The 18,091-nt window shown below is 32.9% G+C and overlaps 1 protein-coding gene across 1 annotated transcript in view; it reads right to left on the reverse strand.

Moving 5' to 3' along the window:
- Positions 1–18,091, reverse strand: part of KDM4C (lysine demethylase 4C) — a 437,566-nt gene that overhangs the window by 138,824 nt on the left and 280,651 nt on the right. Inside the window, exons 16-17 of the mRNA XM_051987536.1 lie at positions 3,889–3,944; positions 1,483–1,591 (exon numbers count right to left, since the gene is read on the reverse strand). Coding sequence (XP_051843496.1) covers positions 1,483–1,591; positions 3,889–3,944 — 165 coding nt within the window. The remainder of the gene's footprint in view (positions 1–1,482; positions 1,592–3,888; positions 3,945–18,091) is intronic.

An 18,091-nucleotide genomic window follows, 5' to 3' on the forward strand; every position in this document is an offset into this window, starting at 1 on the left:
TGTTAAATATTATTTTTTAAAACAACAGAAGAATTGGACAATGGAAAATAAGTAGATGCCCATCAATTGGGGAATGGTTGAATAAGTTATGGTATATGAAAAATAATGGAATAGTATTGTTCTTAAAAAAATGGTGAACAAGCTGATTTTTAATAAGGCTAATTGTGGAAAGGGAAGTTGTTTCCTTTTTGTACTACTATAGATACTTTGATTAATTTTTATTAAAAATTCAGTGGCTACAAAGATTCATGTAGAGAGTTTATTTTGTTTCTTGACATTCAGAACTCTTTAAATGAAGATTTCCCACTCTATCAGCATGTCCTAATTATTTTTATTTACTTTTTCAAGGAGTTCAGTCAAGATTCTGAAATATTTTTTACCTACCATTCCTGTAGAAAAAAAATTATCATCCTTTCCTTGGACAGCACTTACTCTTAAAAAAGGGCACACGTACACATCAGAAAGGTAATATTCTGGCCTTGAGTGTCCCTTTTATAATCTTAATTGCAACTGAACACTTTAAGAGAACAGAGGTCATGTTCGGTTTAAACTTTGTATCTTCACTAATATTTAGTACAATGCTTTGTTTTGCTTAGTAATGTTTGCCAAATTTGTATAGAGATCTTGCTAGTTGTGAGATTTTGACTTCCTGTGATAGTTGCCCAAGAACAGCACATCCAAAAGGACTAGGAAAAATTAAATAAACTGAAGAAGGAAATAATATGGATAATAAAAATAATTTTAATCACAATCTAAAAAATGATAACAACCAAGAAATTGTAAATGTTCTTTACACTTTAAAGAATTGAAGCTAAATATGACAAGGACTAAAGAAATCCAGAGTATTAAACACATTTTCTAAGACAGGCCTCTGCATTTTAAAGTAAGGAGATTCACTATTAAAAACAATTCTTACTTAAAAAAAAAAAAAAAGCATAATGGTCTAAAGTAATACTCTAGTTATTTACAATTTTACAACCTTGTAAGGCTTCCTCAATGTTAAGAAAATCAGTGGCCTATCTCAACCAGACTTACATTTATGAAAGAGAACCAATGAAAATGGTTTCTAAAATAATTTATGAAATGGTCAGGAGATCATCTGCTGTATGATTTGTCAAGTCAAATGAATTGTATCTATCTTAAGAGAAAAAAATCCTTCACATATAATAAAAGTCTTTTATTTTGTTTTCATAGCAAGTTTCTGCTTAGGGAACAAAAGACAATAGAATTAAGTTAGTTATTTTTTCTTAAAGCCTAAAGTCTGGACAACAGACTAAACCATAGGGGAGAAAAAAAGAAAAGGGGTATGTGTGTATATACACCAGCACCTGTCTATTCCTCACAAATTTTCTTCAGATTTAAAAACTTTCAAATTTCTATATTTAATCTAATTTAAAAGTCTACACTGAACTTGATAAAGGATGTATGACATTATTGAAAAATTGAGACAATATCATTTATACATGAAGCTTTTCTACTTACCAATTTTAACCTCTGTAAAGGTATTCTGCTAATGTCTATTGGTGTCCTTTCTGTGACATTAACAAATCGAACTTCTGGGATTGCAACTGCACACATTACATGGGCCCACCTATAAAAATAATAGCGAATTAATAATAATAAAAAGAATAAAGCCATTATAATAAAGTTTAGCTGACTTCCTTACCTGACCAGTTTAAACAACTTAAGGTCTTCTCACGGGCAGAAAAAAAGCATTTCTGCCTTTTACTCTCCTTGTTTTCTTGGGAACACAAGAATAAGATGTGTCTTAAATTTGAGTTTACCCCAAACCACGTTCAACCCTTGAACAAATAATCACAATTTTGAAACTGAGGTAACACTAAATATGGGAAAAAAACACTAAACCTGAATGCATTTTAGGTGAGGTTGTTTTGTGAATTCACAAACCTGATTCTTTTGGTATAGAAGAATTTTGATGAGAATTATCATATGCAGTAAACACTCATTAATTAAATAAATAGAAGTTGTGCGGATTAAGCACCTTATCTCCATGGCAGAGGCTCTTTTACAATTTAAGTTGAAAAAATAATGAAATCCATTTTTCTACTTAATCTGGCATCTACCAATATTTAATATGCATGTCCCTCATTATTTTAACCACATATGAATTTAAAGAATAAAATGGTGTCAATTGAGCAGTTTAAACATAAACCCTACATGCCATAAAATACAGTAAAGTGTCAGAAAATTTCCTAAGGAGATTCATTGATTATTTGTTTAATTAAATATTTAGTTCTCATAAAAATTCTAAGACAGAATCATAAATTCTTAGAGTGAAAGGAAAAGTAAAATTTATCTATTCCTTTGTTTTTGACAAGAACCTAGAAGATTTAACTTTATATTCATAAAGTCATAAAGTCTTCAAGAAAGACTTTACAAAACCCTTAAGCAAGATTTTCCAGAGTCATAACCTTCATCTCCCCAACAAGACTAAGCAAACACAAACATGCACACATAAATGCGTGCGCGTGCATATGCGCACAAACACACACACAAACACACTACATATTTTGGGGAAAATTCTTCAGTGTTCAAAGTCACTGAACTGCTGTTATAAGGTCCAACTAAATGTAGATCAGCCTTATTCATCAAGATTCAAAGGTTTTGTAACTATCAAGAAATCCTTCCAACTCTAATCTAATCCCAACTCTTAAGCACAGAGCCTAGCAAATATGTAAGCATTTGATAAATGTTTACTTATTGAATTACTAAATTTTCAATGTTACAGAAAAGTACAGTTTTCTTTGGTTTCTGGGAGAAAAGAGGATATATAGCTATCTTCCTTTGCACAAAGCAAAGGTTTTCATACTATTTCTAAAGTTTAAAGTTAGAACTTTTAATTTAAATTTATATAATTTATGCTTCGATCGTATAAATCTTGTCAATAAAGAAAGTACAAATGTTATACAATGCATGATAATTTAGATTCATGTATACAAATGAACTGGGAGAATTTACATATATCCACTTAAAGATTCAGTCAATAAAAAGCAATCAATTTGTTATTTCAAATAATTTTATTTTTTCTTTCAATTAGAACACATTGACCATGCAAATATTGTTTATCCTCACATTTATAAAAATTGTAACAGAAAGATGTAAGAATCACTGAGAAATAGGTTGAAGAAAGAATCAAAAATAATTTTTTTTCTTCCATAAAATAGTCAATATGGAATCATTCAGTAATTTTCCTCAATATTCTTTATGTTGTGCCTTTTAACTCTTAAATACTAATGAACTTTTTTTTATTAACTATTTTATTAACTATTAATGAGAACTACTCTTTGGCTTACTAATTTTAAAGACATGATATCTATATTTTTGTGATCATGATTGATAACATTTATCTGAGTTTAACAGATTACTTTCTTCTGATCTGGTAAATTACATAATAGGACAGATATTTGACATCATCATTAATGAAGGGCCTTTTGATGAAACCTGGACATATTGTAGATTGGATTATGTTGGGTTTGTTTGGTTGGTTGTTTTTTTTTTAAGTCAAGGTAATAATAAGTTAAAGTCAAAATAAATGAAAAATTGCCTACACTACATTGTCAATATTCAGGATTTAGAGGGAGGAAGTAGAAAGTTTGAGTGGGGGTTGGGAGAAGAGAGGAAGTCATTATAGGCATTTAACACACACAAAAATTTGTATTGCCTTCTTTAACAGTAGTGAAATTTATTTCAATAGCTGTTATAGGAAAAATGCATTTAACTTTCAATTCAGTAGTAGGCAAAAAGCTTTGAAACCATAAATTTAATAATGACAAAGTGAATGGTAAAACAAAATGCCTTCCCAATTCCTTTTTAAATTCCCTTTAGGCAAGAAAGAAACTTAACATAAGGGTAAGATTTACCACTTACTTCTTGTTCTTGGTTTGCTTGAGTGCACCACCTCTCAAATTACAAAGACAACATTCCTGGGTTGGGGGACAGAGAAGAGGAGGGGAAAAAAGGAAGAGAAATCCATGTTAGACAAATATAAGATACTATGTTATGTAAATATAATTTGTCAGGTTAGGTATTTATAAAAAAATCATTTAAAAGTGAAAAACCTACTTAACAAAGTCCTTAGTCTAACATCCCTCCCTCCAAGCTCTCAAAATGATCAATGTTGCCTGTATAAGAATGGATAAAATTCTAATTTTATTCTATCAGAATATTCTATCAGAAAACACAGAATTAATATATTTCTTTTATAATTCGAGAAGCATTTAAAATTGCTAATATGAGGGGAAATATTAAATCATCCTGGAGACTCCTCCTGGAAAGTCTTAAATGATACAAACCCCCACATTTTATATAGCATTTAGCCATCATTGCCTAAAGTGAGCCATTCATAACCTGGATGAGGTCCACAAACCATGAACAGATATCAAGGGATTTGTGAACTTGGATGGAGAAAAAAAAAACACGTCATTATTTTCACTCTAACAGAAATTTAGCAAGTTTTTTTGTTAAGATTTAAAAAAAAAAAAAAAACATTTTCTAAGAAGAGTTCATAAATCACAAAAGACTTACAAAGGGTCCTAGAGATCCTTTGATACAAAAAGGCAAAGAACATCTTCACTGGCACTAAAGACTTCCTCAGGCCTCCCCCATTCCAATTTCAGGGCCTTTTTACCCAGAGTTGGAAGACAGATAAAAAATAAGGAAGGGATTAGTAGTCTTCCTCTTGATATACATGCCCATTTTTGTCAATTTGGGAGAGGGTTTAAAGCAAGCTTTTAGTTAATGCTATTTTTGAGGGCAAAATATGATTCAGATGACTTTTCCTAGTTGATATATATGATGTGCAAGGCAATATAAAACACCAACATTCCAGTCCTGCCATGAACAAATAAGCCAAGACAAGTAAGCCACATAACTTTTCAGTGCTCAAGGTGTCTTGAGTTGTAGATACGTGTTGAAAAGTAGAGTTCTAAGAAGTTCTTGCACTAGAATTTTCTCATACTAATAAAAATAAGATCTGGACAAATAACAAGTAAGCACCATTTTCTAGATATTTACAGAATATACTACAGAATGCTGAATTTTTATTTCTTTCCCGAAAAAGACATACACACACATATATATAGATATATATACAGAGAGAGAGAGAGAGAGAGAGAGAGAGAGAGAGAGAGAGAGAGAGGCAGATAGGTAGATAAATGGATGGATGGAGATAGACAGACATAGATAGAAAGATAGATATTGCTTTGTCTTTTATGTATCTAAAGCTTATACTCATCTACTTTTCTACCCCATTGCTATGAGTATTTGTATTGAACATTATTTCTTCAACCCCATAAAGTACACTGATAAAGAAGTAGGCATACAAAGATCAATTCTTTGTTTTCTATTGAGTGGGATAAATGTGAATTATAAGTCTAAGTTACCTCTTCTCATCTTTAATTTCAATCACATCTGCTCAGTTTTTTTATACCTTCCCTAGTCTACTGTGCTCCATGTTGTATATGTTAAAATTCCTTTATCCCTCAAGAAGGTCATTTCTAACTGGGGTTTAATCATTTTATCTGAATTTGTTAGGTTTCTCTCTAATTTTTCAAGTTAATTTATAATGTATTTTAAAACCACATAGCTTTTCTTTGCACAAAGGTTGTGATGCTAAAGAGACAAAAGAAAAAGGCCACTAAAGGCAGAAAACTTAAATATTCAATAATATTTGACATATATTTGTATGCATTTGAAGTGTCCCCCAAGCATTCAACTACATTTTTTTTTTTGGTATACTGCCTATGTTGATACTAAAGTCACATAGAAAATGAAACAGGTGAATGATTTTGGCTAGAGAAAACAACCAAAAAACCTCAGTTTAAGTAGAAAATTTGGAGAAGGAAAAAAAAAAGATTTTCTATCACCAACTTCAAATTTACATTATGAAGCCAACTGAGGTTATTAGAATCAAGAATACTGATAAGGCTAACAATAAAACCCAAATCAATTTTGCTTCTTACAAGTAGAATAAGAAAGCATATTTGACTAGTATCTTAAGAAATCTCAAACCATTCCAATTACTAAATAATAAAAGATTAAAAGTATAATATATGACTTGAAAGAGAAATGAGGAACTCATTATCTGCTATGTTACAGATCCCCAACTGTTACTGCAGGATTCTTTGCAGATACCACAGTAGCACAAGGCAGTGATTCTGATATACTATTTTTCTTCTTTACATTAGCTCTGCTGTGATAAAAAGGGGGTAAGTTCCTAGAGGTTTTGCCAATAAAAGACAAATTCTGGCAGATGCTATAGAAATTTTCCTACATGTGTATGTGAATAGAGACTTCAGGCATAAATCTACTGCAAAAAATACAAACTAGCTAAAAGTAAAAAGTCAGTTGGACACAGTAACATACGAGATGGCTATACTAAAGTATGGAAAAGATTATGACCTGTTATCACCAAGGGAAAAACTTTAAAAAAAAACAGTAATAAAGAGCGGTTTGACTTTACTGAATAGTGGGGTAACACACAGGCAGATCTATGCTTTAGGAAGGACAAATTGAGAGCCAAGTGGAGGATGGACTGGAGGAAGGAGAGACTTGAGGCAGGGAGACCAATCAGAAGGCCACTGCAGTAGACTAGACACAAAGAGGAGAAGGTTTTGACCATGAAACTACGACTGCCAGGCAGCTGATGGCTCAACTGCTGTTTATTCTTTGTTCTCAGACCAAAGACATTAGGAGGAGTATGTCTTGACTTGCAAATGAACTGGGTCTAAGTGAAGAGGGCTGTGCAAAATCATCAGCCCCATTCTCTGCTCTAGAATCATCAGTGCCTAGTGGTAAGACACAGTTCAGGATGAGTGGAGAGGCTCTGGCCTTTTTAAGCTAAGAGTTTTCCCAGTTCTTAATTTGTCTGAGACAGCACCCAATCAGTAGGTAAAAGTCAATTAAGAATAAAGGTAAAAGATTGTCTACTTTGCCTTCACAAAAGAATCAGTCTGGGTGGGGAAGATCCTCAAATTTCCTAGTCAGAGAACTTGAGTTAAAATCTGGCCTCAGATACTTACTGTGTGACTTAGCTAATCCTTTACCCTCTCTATGTCTTAGTTTGCACACTGCTAGGCACATAGCAGGCATTTAATAAATAGCAGCACTTATTCAGAGAACTAAAGAAAAGGGACTTGGGGCAAGAAGCTAATGTGTTTGAGGGGAAAGAAAGGAAAACCCCCACTAATCACAAGACTTAAACCCCCGTACACAGGAGAAGGCTTAAAAGCAAAAGCAACAAACCCAAAAATTGATAACAGAGACAATAACAAAATTATCATCATTTCCATAATAGTTTTAATATGGACTCCAACCATAGCCTATGGCATGAAAAACCATTATTGTAATTCAACTACAAAAACTAATGACCAATCTACATAAAACTCACCCCCCTTATAAAAATTATCAACCACTCATTCATCGATCTCTCTACACCATCTAACATTTCTGCCTGATGAAACTTTGGGTCTCTACTAGGAGTCTGCCTAATTATTCAAATCCTTACAGGCCTATTTCTCGCAATACCTCAGACATCCTAACTGCCTTCTCCTTGATCGCCCACATCTGCCGTGATGTCAACCACAGTTGACTAACCCATGCTAATGGAGCATCAATATTTTTCATATGTCTCTTCCTACATGTTGGCCGAGGAATCTACTTCGGATCCTACCTCTACAAAGAAACATGAAACATTGGGGTAATCCTGCTTCTGACTGTTATAGCAACTGCATTTGTAGGGTATGTCCTTCCCTGAGGCCAAATATCATTCTGAGGTGCTACCCTAATTACTAATCTCCTATCAGCCATCCCCTACATCAGCACCACGGCAGAATGAATCTGAGGAGGTTTCGCAGCAGATAAAGCCACCCTCACCCGATTCTTTGCATTCCACTTTATCCTCCCCGTCATCATTATAGCACTAGACATTGTTCACCTCCTTTTCCTCCGTGAAACGGGCTCCAACAACCCTTCAGGTATCAACCCAGACTCAAGACAAAATCCCCTTCCATCCATACTACACCATCAAGGATCCCTTAGCCTAATCCTATTACTCCTTGTACTCCTCCTTTTAGCCTTATTCTAAATTTGAAGTAAAGAAGACTAGAAGGCAGCTAAGGCCAGTTCTATCCTCACAGAAGTCACTTGAGGCAGGGACTAAGGTCAAATAAATGAAAAGTCTCAAACTTGGAAAGAAGATGAAATAACTTTGAGGTTCAGCTCTCTGAAGACTTGCCATCTAAAGGAAAGAAGCCAAGAAGTGAGAAAATAGGAATAAAAAGTTTTTTTAAAACCTAGAAATTATCAAAGATTTCAGCAAGAAAAAAACATTTAAAAATTGGGCACATACAGATAAATGAACAGAGAAGCTATTAACAAAGAAGGTATGATAGCCATCTAAATGAGTCTCAACTTCTTTGAATAAATATTGCAAGAAAAATGAAATTTTAATCAATATTTGATGAGACAGATGGCTGTGGATTGCCAATAGAGCACGGAATCAAAAAAGGATTTCCCATAAAGTTTAAGAGAGAAATGAGAATTGTGAAAACAGAATGTATGGCCTACATAACAAAAATAATGGGCAATATACAAAAACTTGAATCCTAAGTGATAAGAAATGACTTGAATCCTAAGTGATAAGAAATGAGATTGGGAATCAGCAAGAACATTTAAAAGAACACATGATCTCTATGCACACAAAATATATTGATCTGCAAGATAGAATAAGTAAATATAAGTTAAGGTTCAAAAGTCTCTCAGAAGAACATGACAGGTCAAAAACCTAAATACCATAATGTAAGAAATAATACAAGAAAACTACCAAGAACTTTTGATCCAAGAAAACCACAGTTGCTAATAGTTTGCCTAAAAAAAAAAAAAAAAAAAAGGCCTACAGAACAAACTTTCAGGCATATAGTGGTTAACTTTGTTAATTATAATGAAAAACAACAATTCTATAAATAATCAGGAGAAAGGCCTTTGCTGTCAGTAGCTATAACTGTGGCCCTTATGTGAACAGTGACCAAGCTGTGTGTTCACAAGGGCTCCTTCCCAGAACGATGGCTATGAATGTGCTGGAAATACTGTTGACCACAAGACTCTTGGATTTAAGGTCTTAGGCTTTTTCAAAAATGCCTTGGGTTAGAACATAAATGAGATAATTTTCTGCTCTAAATTCTGTGATTTTTAGATTACATTTGCTTCCTTCTAATAGAATATGGCTAGTGGGGAAAAAAACTCAATGCACAAGTAAGCATAAAACAAGGAGAGAATTAGAATTACTAAAGAAACACCCTTTGCAAAATCTTGGAATCATCACCTTCATCATGCTCTGCTTAAACCAACAATAAATTTAACTTTTGCTTCCTTGGTACAAAAACGGTATTAGCAATAAGAAGCAATCAAGGAATGTGTGGAATGGGCAAGGAGAGTTAGTCTATTTAATAACTGGTTCTGGATTATCTACATACATCCAGTTCCCTAAATAAAGCTTAAAGGTCTGAAGTTGAATAAAAGTGTCCTTTCATGTAATTCATAAGGAAATAAATATTCCTAGATATGAATATATGAGCATTATAGAATTATAGCATCTGGAACTGTAAAAGAAAGAGCTTAGAGAGCATGTAAAGCAACTGCCTCATTTGTGAGATGCAAAATTGACTGAGGCAGGTAAAGGCCTGTTACAAAAGTTAACAATGATGAGTACAAGGTATAATTTGTATTCAAATCTAGATCCTCTGATTCGAAATCCAGTATTTTTTCTATGATATCACAGCGGCATCCTTAACTTTGTTATTTTATTCCTTGTTCATAATAATAAAGAGAAAGGTAAAGAGATAAAATACATGTATTTGCCTTGAAAATGATGCTACCACTTTTGCTGAGTATATTAATTTGAAAAGGCAGCATAACATAGTGGAAAAGACACCTCAATTTACAAGGTGGACTGTAGAGTTTAGTCCAGAATCTGGCATTTAAGTGAGCACGAGTGAGTCACAACTTCATGATCTTCAATTTCCTACTAGTAAAATGGAGATAATGGTATTAATTTTACAGAGTTGTTGTGGGGCTAAAGAGCTGTGAAATCTTAAAAGAACTAGGTAAATTTCAGATGTTATTATAACATTTGTCTTCCTAGAGCTTTTTTCTTTCATTCTCTTCCAGTATCTCTTTTCTTCAATAGTAAGGGTTTATTTTTTTTAGCACAATGACTAAAAGTAAATATATTCTATATCATACAGTACATTTTGCTCCCCATAATGTCAGTCATCATTCTTCTTGACATTACTAGTGTTTCCTAGTTGAAACATTTAAGATTAATGAGGCATTTGTTCTCAATCAAGAAGTTATGTATGAATATAGCTCAGAGTTATGTGGAATGTTCTCTCACTTTCATTAAAGTCTCTTTATTATGAAATGAGAGAGGGGGGAGGAAGAAAGAGGAAAAAGAGGAGAATGAATTGTGACTTTTACCTCTCTATCATTAAGTCCCACAATGTCACTGTTAACTAATCACTATAATTAATACAGAAAGATGAGAAGTAAAATAGTAAATATTCTTTTGCAAGCCAAAAATGATGTCTGAACTTCTGAATGATTTATTCAATTGAGAAAAACAGTTTTCTGATGAACAACAGCATCATTAACTACTTATTTGCTTTCATCCCCAAAGACTTTATTTATTTATTTGCTAATAAGCACTCTCTATCACCCTTACTTTTTCTTAACCTAAGAAAATCCAAACTAGTTGTGTCTGCTATTTTCTACCTAGTCTTGCCAATATGACCCTGAAGGGGGAAAAACTGCACAAAACTGATTCAAGAAAGTAGCGATGCCATCACTGACCTCAAAACACTAGGCCAATTTCATCTAGAAATCAGTTGACATGATTTATAACATTGAATGACAAGTTTTCACATGAGAATCACCTCTTTGAATCGATCTCTTAACTGCTGTTGTGCAGGTCCTGAGGGAAGGAAAATATTGGGAGAATTGCAGCCAAAGTAATAATATAAGGCTAGTAGAGGTTCCTGCTACTTAGAGAGAGAAGGGTAGTTATATCGAGTATGAATTCTTGATGGATATTTGTTTTGTTTTGTCAGGTTAAACAGAATCTATCCTACTTGAGGGTCATGAGAACTGAGGGGATTTTTCGTTTTTCTGTATGGAGACATAGAGAAAAGCCAAATCCTAATGTTCCTATAGGGAATCCTAAACAGGGCCAATACCACCCATAGGTTCCCAAGATTGAACAGTCCCTATGATTTCAAATCTGTACTTCTGAGAAATGGCTAATAAACAAAACTAAAAAAAGATAGCAATGCAGAGAGGAAAGGGCACTGGACCTAAAATGGCAGGTGATCCAGGCTTTTGCTGGGTCAATTTGGAGAAATCGCCTGTGGACTTCAGTTTCTTCTATCAAATGATGAGACTGGGCTAAATGAATTCTAAGTCCTCTACAGGTTTGTTTCTGTTGTATTTCACAAGTTTGCATTTGTAGTTTTTCTGCCCATAGATCTTATGTTCCAAGGATTAACACTGAAAGCCTGAGAAACATCAAATTCATGCAATTCTCTTATGGGTCACAGAACAATAGTAAAGAATGCACTACTGGATCATCAATATCAGCACCCATGAAGGAATGAAACCAGTAAAGATAGAAGACTATTTCACTTTTCCTTATGGAGTGAACAAAAGGATAGAGTGAAGATAACAGAATGGTCAACAAATAAAAAGCTTGATTTAGGCAAAGACCACTGAACTTAAATCCAGGCTCTACCAACAGGATAATTTAGTGTAAGTTAGAACAATTCTTAGTTTCTCAAAATTAAATTTAAACAAAATGATCTTTAAGATCTGTCCAGTCCTAAATCAGAGAATTTAAGGACTTGAGAACTAGAAAGGACCTCAGTGACCAAATCTTCTAATGATAAAGATAATATATAACAGACTATAATATATAAAAGAGCAACTAGCCTCTACCAGAAAACTTCCAAATAGGGAATATCACCTTGGAAGACAAAAAGACTTTCTACTATTGGACCACTCTGATTGTTATGATGGTTTTCTTAAAAATAAAGACTAAATTGGCCTCTTTTTTTATACACGGATCTTGGTTTTGCCCTCTTGAACCAACAGAATAAACTATTTTTCTTTAAACAATAGCGGTCCAAATACTTGCATGCAACTATTATTCCCACTGTTTTATCCAGGTAAAGCATATCTAGTTTCTTAAATCAAATATGTCATGAGCTCAAGGTTTTTCTGCATTTGATATTCCTTCCTTGGATAGTCTTCAGCTTATCAATATTAATCTTAAATTATACTGCCAATAACTTAACACAGTACTCCTGACAAAAGGATTACAGCCTCCTTGTTCATGAAAACTACAACCCTTCTAAAAAGATCAAGATTGCATTGGCTTTTTTTTTTGGCTCCATATGAGTCACATTGTTGATTCACATGGAGCTTTAAGTTCTGCAAAACCCCAAGATCCTTTTCTATATGACTGTTACCTATCTATGCCTCTCACATTTTATTTTGGTTCTACCATCCAGTGTATTAACTATCCCTCCTAGTCCTGTGTCACCTGAAAATTTGATTAACACACCATTTATGCCTTTATCGAAGGAACTTAACAAAAATTTAAAATAGCCAAAGTCAGATACCTGGTATTCTCCACTGTCAGGTTGACACTGAACCATTAATAACTACTCTTTGAATCTGAATCCTACTAATCACTATCATTACAATGAATTTTTAATTCTCTATTTTTTCTACAAAAATAGTATGGGATACTTGGCTAAAAGCTTTGCTGAAATCGAGGCAAATCCATAGCATTCTGCTTATCTACTAGTTTAGGAGATGTTGAAAAAGAAATAAGCTACAGCTGACATTACTCATTCTTGATACAGCCATGATGGTAACCTCTAGTTGCAAGACCATGTTCCCTCTCACCTCTGCAAAGAATTTTCCCTCTCCTGAGAAAATTTTGTCCTGTGGAGGAAAGCAGAGGAAGAGAGTGACACTTTTTAGATTGAACTCTGTGACAAGAGTAAGGGCTCCATTCTCAGTCCAGTGGGGCATATCTCAGTCCAGTGGGGAAGATAGAGATATTTCTCAACCAACCAACCATCCTACTGATGATGTATTGACACCTAAAAGTGGTCAGGCAGAGGCTAAGATGCTTTGGAGCAGGCTTGATGGACTGACTAAAAGACTAAAATAGATATCTATACCCTTTAAGTTTTGGCTTTAAAGTTTGTCCACCAGTCCATTCCTTTTACAGGCCATCCCTATCCCAAAATAAAAAGTTGTGGCTAGGTAAGTAAGACTCATTAGAATTATAGGCACAGCAAAGGAAAAACTGTGTATATATACTTCATATATATGAATTAGCCAATGGGAGAAGCCATGAGGAGGAATACACTAATAAATAGTTTTTAGATAATTCAAAAGGACTAATACTTTTTTCATTATTCTAGTTTGTGATAAAATTTCAGACAAATCTAGAAATCTGAATTCCTTACAATGTTTGATAAAGCAGAAGAAAAATTAAAATAAAAATAGTGTTGTGCCAACTGCTGTACAGCAGCAATCAGCTGTTGCAATTGGTGAAGTTGTTGAAGCTGTTGCAATTGTTAGTAATGAAGAAGACTAAGGAGGCCCACATCACTTGCTACACATAAAAAATTGTAAGAATTAAAAAAAAAAAAACCTTTTTCATCATTTTAATTGCAATTGTTTATTCATGAAGGAAAAGTTCTATTCATCAAAGCACCCAAACATCTACATTCCACTTATTTGTTTGTAGTTGTCCTTTAAAATAACTCTTACAAGGGATGAAGCAGAAGAAGCAAAGGGACCAGTGGAATTCTAAACTTCTGTCTGGTGAATTTTGCCACTATGACTAAAATGAAAATGATTGTTTATTACATGCATTCATTATCACACTTTCACTATACAATAAAACTTCTTTATTGCTCTGCAGAGTACAATAAATGCATTTGGCTAGATAGTAAATGTGGGCAATTACCTGGTTTATGCATTTCATTATACAGAATAAGAATTCCACTTGATACATTTTTTTTTTTAATTGTGGATTCTACTTTTTCATAGTGTGGCAACTTCTAAGGACATAAAGCATTAGAGATGAGTTTCTATGTTGTGGTTTCCATCAGAGTAAAATAAGGAATTTGTTCAACTATCCAAATCTAGGTTGGAAGAGATAAGTTTGAGTCAATAAGAATATGTATTAATGGTTCATTTCATAATGTATAAATTTACTTTTCCTACTAGCAAGTGGTTGGGGTTATAACTAAAGGCAGCCTTATAAAGAGCAAAAGAATTAAGCCAAAAAAATTTTATTGAGCAGCATAGTATTCCATCCTATATTTACCAAGAATGTACCTTTCTTCTACTCTTCCTAGTCAACTTTTTTTATCTTTTACTACTCCCTCAGTGGTAGTTAAATAATACCTAATATTTCATTAGCATTTTGAGGTTTATAAAGTATTTTATATCTATTATCTATTTTTATAATCAGGGCAACCTTGGATGGTGCGTGCTAGTTATCAGAGTGAATAAGCACCTGCCTATAGGAAATATTTTCATTTCCTATAAAGATAGAAATTTATATATTAATAATCTAATTGACATGTAATTAGGCTACAATTATTACATTATATTAAGATCAGGCCATGAACACACATTGACTAATGGTTAATTTCATAGCTTACTTATGGTATTAATCATTCTCCTTAGTAAGTACATGTGAAAGAAATTTTATATATATTTTAATAAGTATAAGCTAAAGTATTTTTAAGTATAAGCTAAAGATTATAGCCAAATTTTGTATTTCTTGGCTAAATGGGGGTGGGGAGGCTAATTTCACAGAGAAAATGAAAAATGCGAATTGGTTTCTATGATATAGCTAATGAATAGAGTAGTGGGTCTGAAGTCAAGAAGATGTGATTAGAATTCAAATGTGCTTTGGGATATTTAATAACTATGTAACCTAAGTAAGTCAGTCAAACCCTTCTGATCTCAGCTTTTTCAGCTTTAAAATGGGGATTATAGTAGTAGCAGCCTCCAAAGGTTTTTTGATATATCTGTAAAGAGTTTACCATAGTACCTGACATATAGTGGGTGCTTGAAAAATCTTGTCCTCCCCTTAAGTATTTATCATGTAACAGACATTGTTACTAAACACTTAGCTTACTTATGCACCTTCACTCTCATTCAAAGAGATAGAAGATTGAACTAAATAAAATTTACATTAAATAGAAATTTCTGGGGGACAAAAAATAAAAAACAATGTTACTTATCAATCTACTTAACTGAAAATTAAACCTTGTATTTTAGAAACATCATGAGATATAAACTAATAAAAATGATAACTAAATGAAAATTTATTAAGACAAATATAAATGATGTCACATTATTGTATAATCCATAGCTGGTCAATGTAAGAATTTAGGCAAGAACTTTAAATCAAATCAAACGTGGAGATCTATAAATTTTAAATATTTACTTACATTTCAATTTTTCCTATCATCCTTAAAAATATTACATGGGAGATACTCCTTTTAAAATTAGGTTATTACCTCCTTCATATTCTCAAGAGAGATTAAGCATTTAGCTAATTAAATTATTAGTCAAAATTAAGCCCCACTTTAGGTCACCACTTTATTCCTCTCATCTGGCTTAACTCCTTAGTCTTGCACTAAAGTATTATTCAGAGAAAACTGAAATGTAAGAGATCACACAAAAGTAAGATTAAAAAAAAAAAAATCAATACAAGAATTAACAAGAAGTTAGTGAAAAGAAATAGAGAATAATAGGATTTTAGCTTAATAACCCTGGTAATGATATTTTTAATTAATGCAATCTGTTATCTTTTGACCGTAATATTTGAAACCATAGTTAAAAGTAAACGAGAATAATCAAGTTAAGAAATTAAGAGATTTAAATAAATGTCAAAATTACTAGAGATTCTATAAGTGGCAGAATCTAGTGACATTTCAAAGTCATTTAAAAATAATAATAAATTCTTTTGAATCATTTAGAATGGGTCCTAAAATCTTTGCACTTCCAGTTTTCCTGCTCCCTCTCTAAAAAGTAATTCTGAACTCTATGAATATTTACCTTAAAAAGTATCAAACTGGGGACAGCTAGATGGCACAGTAGAAAAAACACCAGCCCTGGAGTCAGGAGGATTTCAGTTCAAATCTGATCTCAGAAACTTAACATACGTTAAGTTTCTTTATGTTTAAATTTAAGGGTCCTAGCCGTGTGATGCTAGACAAGTCACTATCTATCTATCTATCTATTAAAAAAAACTCAAAACAGCTTAATCTATTAAGGTTGAATCACAAACCATGAACTAATAATTTGGCTTTCAGATTAAATCACACATTTTTAATTTACTGAAAAATTTGTATTGTGTTCAAAGGGAAGTCATAATTAGATAAATTATAAGCAACTCTATATACAAAAATAGACTCTGTGCATAACCTCCTAAATAAGATCCATAATCACTTTTAAAAGGTCATCCTAACTTTCGAAGTAGACAAAGGATTTCTGTAATTTAGAATACTATTACAGGACAACTTCTAGAACCGGTCCATCTGTATTTATACCTTGGTCAGACAGCATGAATGGAAAATGATCTAGTCTAGAAATGAATAAAAAGAGAAAGGCAAACTATGTTTTAACAAATGACCTAGTATTTTGAATGACCCCAAGCCTCTCACTGAAACATACATCTTTTTAATGTCAATATTCTAGCTAAATATCTAAATATCACAAATTTCACAAAAAAAATCATAATTTTCAAAGAATTCCATGAAGGACAATGGTGAGAAAGAACATGTTGCAAAATATTACCAATATTACTTCAAAACATTGGAAAGTGATTTAATGATAAGGCAAGGACTAGAAAATAATTTTTCAATTTAATTATTCCATTGCCTAAATTAAAATTGTAAATTTTAATTTACAATTTACAATTAACATTGGAAATTAAAATTGTAAATTTATATTGTAAATCATTGCCACACTAAACCAAAAGTTAAAGTCAGCCTGTCAATATTATCTATTATTACTCTGTATTACTTAATGAAGCAATGAAGTGATCTTCAAAAAAGCACACTAAAATGTGGAGTTTTATGAATAAAGTTTATTCAAAATTTAAGAGAGCTAAATAGAGAAATCATTGGCCATGTAGTAAATGTTTGGCTAGTAAACTAGGACAGACTAGTACAATTCTGTAAGACTTAATTTTAAAATCCTAAATGGCATACTATCTGGGACAGGACATTTTTTTCATTTCACAAGAAGAAAGTTTTAAAATAAGCTCAATTCTTAACAAATAAATAATTTCTCTTTAGTCTCATGATAAATGAGGGATGGCACTGCATCAAGAGGACTTGTCTGGGCTATGCTATTAATTATTTTGAAGATCATCTTGAACATCATAATTATCTTGAGTAAATCACAATTTCTCTGGACCTCAGTTTCTTCTTTTTTTAAAAGGAGTGCATTAGACTTTTTATGCTCTAAAGTTCCTTCCATTTAGAGAACTCTGACTCAATCATAAAAAGAAAGCAGAATAAAAGGTAAAACCTCTGAATTTGGATAGCAAAAACAACAACAAAAATGCTAATAATAAGAAAGCTATGCTGTGACAAAAACAGAAACAAAATTAGGTAAGAAAGCTTAAGTCTCAGGATTAAACTGACAAGGACAGAGGCCCAAGATACTTCCTCCCATGGCCAGACCGACCAGACTGACACCTATAGAGTTGGGAAGATTAGGAATCCAAATCCTGCCTTGGGCACAGGAGGTGGGAAAATTAGTCACTTTCCTACTTTCTGTTATGTACTTTCTTCATCTATAAATGGGGGGCTAACAGCTATCTCACAGAAGTATTATAAGAATCAAATAACATGAGGATTCTGGAGAGCCGGCAGAAGCCCCAGAAAACTTGTGCTTCTCCAAATCTCCTCCACAGAAAAAGGCAGAACATTGCCTCAGAGCAGCAGCAGGGGTAAAGCAGGAGTTCCCCAGA

Source organism: Antechinus flavipes, chromosome 1 (genome assembly GCF_016432865.1).
Source record: "Antechinus flavipes isolate AdamAnt ecotype Samford, QLD, Australia chromosome 1, AdamAnt_v2, whole genome shotgun sequence".
Taxonomy (NCBI): domain Eukaryota; kingdom Metazoa; phylum Chordata; class Mammalia; order Dasyuromorphia; family Dasyuridae; genus Antechinus; species Antechinus flavipes.